Genomic DNA, 7,141 nt, shown 5'->3' on the forward strand with positions numbered 1-7,141 from the left:
GGTTCAGCCATATTAAATGAAATATCATACTACGGAATTTATGTAGAATGGACCTAATTGTTAATTCATTGCCGCCACGAAATCATTTTATATTATGAAGTGAAAAAATGCGCGATATATATTCTTTAAAAAAAAATAATTATTGTATATTAAAAATCGCGATGAAACAATAAAGATTTCTGTTTGAGAAATGTATATAAATTGCACAAAATATTTGCCTATTCTAATAAATTACCATCGTCTCGATACGTTTACAAATCGTTAATTGCTAAAATTAATTAATTGCGCGAATGAATAATTGTAATGATAGCGAGGAATAATCGCGTTTAGCATCTTTTGGTACTTCTCGCAGTCGCGTTTTTCTCGAGAAATAATGCGGAAATACAGTAAGCGAGTATGACAATATAGTGTATTATATGTATAAGTATATATAATATTATATAATATAAAGTGTATATTGTAGTAAGTATCGCAAAATTCGGTGCTTGTATTTTGCGACGTACATGTAGCGCGTAGTCAACAACAAAGTCACCTTGTTGCCATTCGTGCGGTGACGCTCGAGCAAGCACGTAGTGGCGTAAGTTTCGCTCCGTATACCTATATCATCGAATTATTACCTATATCCTCGAAAAATGATAGTATTATGAAATGCTTAAAATGTAATCATTACTTACGTTTATTATAATCAACGATTATTAGTTCATTCGATCAATAATTAATTCCTACGATAAACAACATGTAAGAATTTCGCGACGACGGCTATTTATCAAAGCATGTATTTCGTTCGATGTGCTTTTTTTTAAATATGGATATAGATAGGGAATGACAATTTTAAATTATTGTTTAACTTCTATATTTAAGGAAATAATTATTTTCTTGAAGCTTGAATTTTTGAATATATATTTCGCATCGTATTTTGAATTTTAATTTAAATATAATAATCTCGAATCTGGAAAACACGTAGTAATACACAAATTATTAAATCGAAATCGAGTAAAGAAAAGCCGTGATATACCGATTATTAATAGTACATTTATTTATTCCGATCCACGTGTTCGAATTGTATCGGGCGTGCAATATTGAACTTTGATTGTGTATTTTCGAACGCATTTTTTAATTGACTGTTAACTTAATTCATATAATATCGCACGGTATCAAAATAAAGTGTCGATGTGTAATTTTCAGTCATTAATAAAACATTACGGATACGAGAGGAATAAATAATCAAGAAACATTGTATTTAATTACGCATATTTGCTATTAACATCATAATAAAAATTTATTAATCCTTTACCATAAATTTATTTATATATCATCGTAGTTCGTCAAACCATATATTTTGCAAGATTTATTCGATCGCAATCAGTCGTGCAAAGTATAATTAATATATTTTCTAACATAGCGCGATCTTTATATCCTGCTAATTAGTGTACGCGCGATCGTAATTAACTGTCTTTGCGCGTAAATATTGTGAGTGCAATGAAGGAGCCAGTAAAAAACAAAAGGATAAATAAGAGAGGAGGAGCAAGCTCGAGAAAGCATCGGGCAACGACGGAGCAACCGTGGGGTAAGAAATTTATAATTTAATTAATTAATTATTTGTCGTAAAAGTAAATGCTCCATCTTTGCGACAATGATCCATTTTGTATTATTATGTGATATATATAATGCGTATAAAAATATTTTTAAATTTTGTTTTATGACAACTTTAACATTTAATAAAAGATATTCATAATTTTTATTTAAGAAAAATGTAGAAAATATTTCACAATTTTTTAAGAGATTTATAATTATTATTCAGATTATTTTTATATATAACAATTAGATTATTATTTATCATATCTTATATTAATTTTTTTTTTCATGTTAGATAATATTTTTAAATAAATATCGGTTTAAAGGATAAAATAAATTTAATTGTGAGCGCAATAATTATGTATATTTTTTAATATTAATTATTTTGGACACTGCTATATATACATATATAATGTGGACATATTTTTTTATATTTTACAGATCAACGTTGTGTATACTACAACTCCGTCGTTGCGCATCGTACCCCGGTGAGTTTTAAAGTATTTTTTATTTTACATACACACAGCATACATACCTAAAATCGAGATAATCAGTTTGTTGAAATTATTTTAGATATATTGTAACATACGGTGAGTTTTAAAGTATTTCTTATTTTACATACACACATACATACCTAAAATCGAGATAATCAGTTTGTTGAAATTATTTTAGATATATTGTAACATACTGATTTATTCAAACACTATTAGAATATTTTATCGATATTTTAGTTAATTTTGCTTTTAAATTTTACAAAAAAAGTATTGTATGTAGATTTACTTTCCATAAATTCGGAGATATATTTTTCTGTAAAAAACATATATTTCGAGTTAAACAAAATCAAGATAAATTCTTCGGTCACTCACTGGCACACCCGCTGGTAAAAAACGTTCGAGAGAAGCGAGAGGTATGATAAAACAGTCACGGTCCAAAGTGGCCAAGGAAATTGGTTCGCCTCGCGGTGGACTGTTTCCAGAGACCACGAGGGGTGTGTAAGTGCCGGAAGCACGATTACCGCTGAAAGACACCTGCTAAAATGATAATACAATTAGAGAATTATATTAGATGTACACATATAACACGCGCTAATATTCGCGGATAAACGCTATGTATCGTAAGAGACTGCTCTCACATCAGTTTTGTGCACAATTAATATTTCATATTAATATTAAGTTTTTGCAACACAGAATGTGTATAAGATCAGTAATTAGATAAACGTGCGAAATATTATTTAGAACATGTGCACAAAATAAAAATACATTCAAGTCGGCTCTATCTTAATTGATCTTAATTGATATTTATAGTGATTTTTGCTTGTAAAATTTTTTATTTGATTGTAAGCAAGTGATATTTACTGACTCGATTATTTTGCAAATCAAAGTAAATAAATAATATATTTTGTAATCTAACGATCTCTTTAGTATATGATAATATCAATTTAATAAAGCAAGAAAAGTCTAAGGAAACTATTTTATATATTATAAATGTGAAGAAAGAAATCTTTAATTAAGATATATTTGTTTATTTAAATATCTTTAATATTCTTTAATATTTTATCGTAATTACATATTATAGTTTTATAATTCAGTTTGATGATAGAAACATTTTTGCATAAAAATTTTGCGTTTTTTATTTAATAGTACATATTCAACACACATATAATTTGAAAGCTAAAAGTTATTTCAGCTTGCTTACAACCGAGAGTTACTAGTACATTCAAAAAATTTTTAATGGTTAAAATTGTTTTTTTAATTTATTTTAAAATTGGATTTTTTTACATTAAAAATCGAATATACATCTAAAAATATTTACATTCTAAAATTTATCCTGTAATCTTAAGAGGGGGGATATGAATAATGACTTGCTCTTATAAATATTATAAAAGATATTTTTTGTATGTGTGTGTGGCTGCGTATAAATATATATTTAAAGATATTATATGAACTTTATATAATATTCTGCAACCGCTTTTTATATGCTAAAAAAATTTCTTCTTCTTGTGTTTAAAATGGTTGATATTGATTTATGAGGACGTAGATCATTATCGCAAGATTGAAAATAAAAGAGTTGGGATCTCGATATGTATGTATGTATGTGAATATAGATTCACGCGCATAAATAATAAACGCGCAGCAATAATAAACATGTCAAGAGATAATACGTGTTCGAATAAAATAAAAATAAGTTATAGGCGAAAAAGACATAGCGTGGCATGTGCACGTACGCGCTTCGCGTCTGACTCGACTCGTCTTTTACTACTTGCGCCCAAGCGCAAACGGTCACCATAGATAGGTTTGCTCGCTTCTTTCCCACCGTACATTTCACATCTTGGCTCTCGTAAGGCCTTACAGTTTTATAGTTCATGTACGCGCGATGCTGCATGATTTACATCGCATGTCAATTTTACAGGTACCCTCGGCGTTAGCGATTGATCTTACCGCCTCGTAATTTTTTATTCCTCTACGGCCTGGTAACGGTGAAATGTCGTTTTTTATAAAATAAGAATCGGATAGAATATACACACAGAAGAGATATATTTTAGAGATAAAATAATTTATTGCTACTTTTCTTAGGGTACAAAAAAATTTTAATCTTTATCTTTTGATTATATTATATATATTCCCTTTAATCGATAATTTTAGTAGAGTTCTTTTAATTTTTTGCTATAATTATGAAATTTTTCACCTTTGCTATGTACATATCATGATATGAATATCACTGATTTTATATACTATTCTAATGTTGCGTACATGTGGTAGAAAATACTCACAAAATGTACACATCATTAATGTATTGTGCGAAATGCACATATGCAGGGAAAAAAGTGACAGGATCGATAACAATTTATATGTTGTTTAGCGTTTAAAAATAGTGTGTCGGATAACGCAGTAGTAACTGCAAGGATTTTGCTTGCATTCTGTTTACACGCACAGCACGCAACTAGATGTACAATACGTTTGTCTTTACACTTCTTCCACTAAATTTATTTGTTCTTATAAAATTTAAATTACTTCCAAATATACAGCCAGATTATTTTAATATAATATTTAATAATAATCGAAATATAAAATAGCAAAATAAAGTAATCTCATTATCTAATAAGAAACAAACTCATATATTGTATTCTATTGCGATATATATGTATACATTCGTTTGTAATATCATGCATTATTATCTCTAAGCAAATACACGCACGTACGCGCACAAACATAGATATTAAAAAGGCCGGATGTTATGTACATGTTATATATGTATATATTATGTGTGTATTAATTAGCACGACTGAGATCGGCCACCTATTCAAAAATAATAGCTCCACTAGGACGCGTTAACAATGCCATTTTTTTCCCTCGACATATTAAAGGTGCATACAGATTAAACAAGCGCTTATGATCAGTTATCTATAATCAGACACATGCACATTTGCTCTATGTCAACGCGTTATCAAGCATTCTGCACATTTTCTAGTGTGTTTTCTCAGAAGGTAATATACTTCTTGAGAATTATTATAGCTCGAGAAAATTGATAAGATAACGATAAATAAGAATGTTTAAAAATCGAAATTGTACAAATATAATTTAGTTTTTTTTTCCGAGTAAAATTTACACCGATATAAAAAATAAAATTTTGTCTATTAATTTCATAAATATAATTGCAGTTTGAAATTTTTTTCCATAAATTGAATTTGCGATAGACAAGTAAAATACCGAGCTCTATAAATGTCTATTGTATATTATTTTTAAATAAGCGAAGTATGTCGCGAGTTTGAACATTGACAAATCGTACTCATTTCGTTTATAGAATGCGAATTTATTAGAAAGCGAACTTTCGCGTTTCATGTTGCAGTAAGGTAATACATAATTCGCATGCGATTCTCCGCATTGAAACACATTTTTTACATTTGCGTATGCAAATACGCGGAGAAAGTGCCTAGTGTTTTGATATTTAATCGTGTTGCATCGCAGGTATACACGACGGTAAATGTTCACGGTACGCATTGTAAAGGTCAAAGATCGTTATACGACACTGCGGTCTTCATTAGAGCGTAAAAGTCGCAGCAATTCTTCAATTGCGGATTTCCGCACGTAATATTTTTCATGCTGCACGTTCTTTTTAATCACGCAAGAAGTATAACAAGGAATTTACTATTTCACATATGTCGTTTCATATTCTTTCAATATTTGTTGTGCATCAATTTATTTCTGCATTTGATCGTAATAATTATGCACGTTCTTTTTAATCACGCAAGAAGTATAACAAGGAATTTCTAATATGGAACTATTTCACATATGTCGTTTCATATTCTTTCAATATTTGTTGTGCATCAATTTATTTCTGATATATACTAAGTAATGCGACTGCGGCCCGAAAGTGTCTCCTCTTGTGTGTAGAATACGACGTACTAACCGTTTGTGAAGAGACATCACGATGGAATGCGATATGAGGGGATTTTGAGCAGGGCCGATAGCGAGCAATGAATTAAGTGTCGAATACTAGCACTACGGCGAATTTATAACACGTTTTTGAATCCACCATGACGCGCAATAAGATAGCGACTTTGCGTGTTACGGTGCTAGGTGTTACTTTATGCCACCCCTCTTATAAATGATCTACATATTTCCTCCGTAACTTTACTTTATTCTTCGCTATCTGTGGGATGGCCCACTTTAAACTAATGACGATATAGCACTTGATTCTAATAATAACGGTGGCAATTGAACGTAATTAATTTCTGTTAAGAAACTTGATATTTATTATATTATATCCAGCTCATTTTTATTAATGTTAATTTTTATTTTTTTGAAATAAAATATTATAAAATAATTTTATCATAAAATATACGAGTCATAAAATTATTTATAGATTCAAATAAAAAAACATATGTATAATATAATATGTCAATACAAATTAAAAAAGTTATTATTGTGTTTAAACATAAAATAGAAAATCGTAAATCGTAAATTAAGCTTGTTTCATATCATATACTGGAGCTTTTTATCTTTGATGGTAATTTAAGAGTAATCAACTATTTACATATCTATAATGCATCGCTATGATTCGGTCGCTAGGAACATCCCAACTGCAACACATTCATCTCTTGAATCAGATAATTTTAATGTCACGATTGCGAATTAAATCTGTTCCTCATCATTATGATCGATTGCAAAGGAAATTACTATAATTAGGGTTAATTGCAGAATATGTATATACAACATTAGTGCGGCGGTTTTCTGCGCGTGACATTAAGAGATAAATTTGCTTGATAGTTGATTGTATTATTTTATATCATACGCCGCAATCAATGTTAACTAATGCTACTTTTTTTTTTAAATTTCTTCATCAATAGATAAATTAAGATGTACATTTCTTTCTGAATATCTTATATATTTTATCATGCAAACTCAATTATGCATCTAAATGAAGGATCCAGACAATTTTTTGTGAATGAAGAAATATTAAAAAAATCGCTCATCAAGTTTTTTTCCCTGGATCTTTCACAAATTCGTTTGAATTATCAATTATATACCTACCTGCCTAGACGCAGTCGGGGTCGGTGGATCGGAAG

General features: G+C 29.4%; 1 protein-coding gene across 1 annotated transcript in view; it reads right to left on the reverse strand.

Annotated features, from left to right (window-relative positions):
• LOC115235024 overlaps window positions 1-7,141 on the reverse strand; it is a 20,576-nt gene that overhangs the window by 8,292 nt on the left and 5,143 nt on the right. The window contains exons 3-4 of the mRNA XM_029806504.1: window positions 7,107-7,140; window positions 2,442-2,606 (exon numbers count right to left, since the gene is read on the reverse strand). Of these exons, the coding sequence (XP_029662364.1) occupies window positions 2,442-2,606; window positions 7,107-7,140 (199 nt within the window). The remainder of the gene's footprint in view (window positions 1-2,441; window positions 2,607-7,106; window position 7,141) is intronic.

The sequence above is a fragment of the Formica exsecta genome, unplaced genomic scaffold (genome assembly GCF_003651465.1).
Source record: "Formica exsecta isolate Colony F162 unplaced genomic scaffold, ASM365146v1 scaffold21, whole genome shotgun sequence".
Lineage (NCBI taxonomy): Eukaryota > Metazoa > Arthropoda > Insecta > Hymenoptera > Formicidae > Formica > Formica exsecta.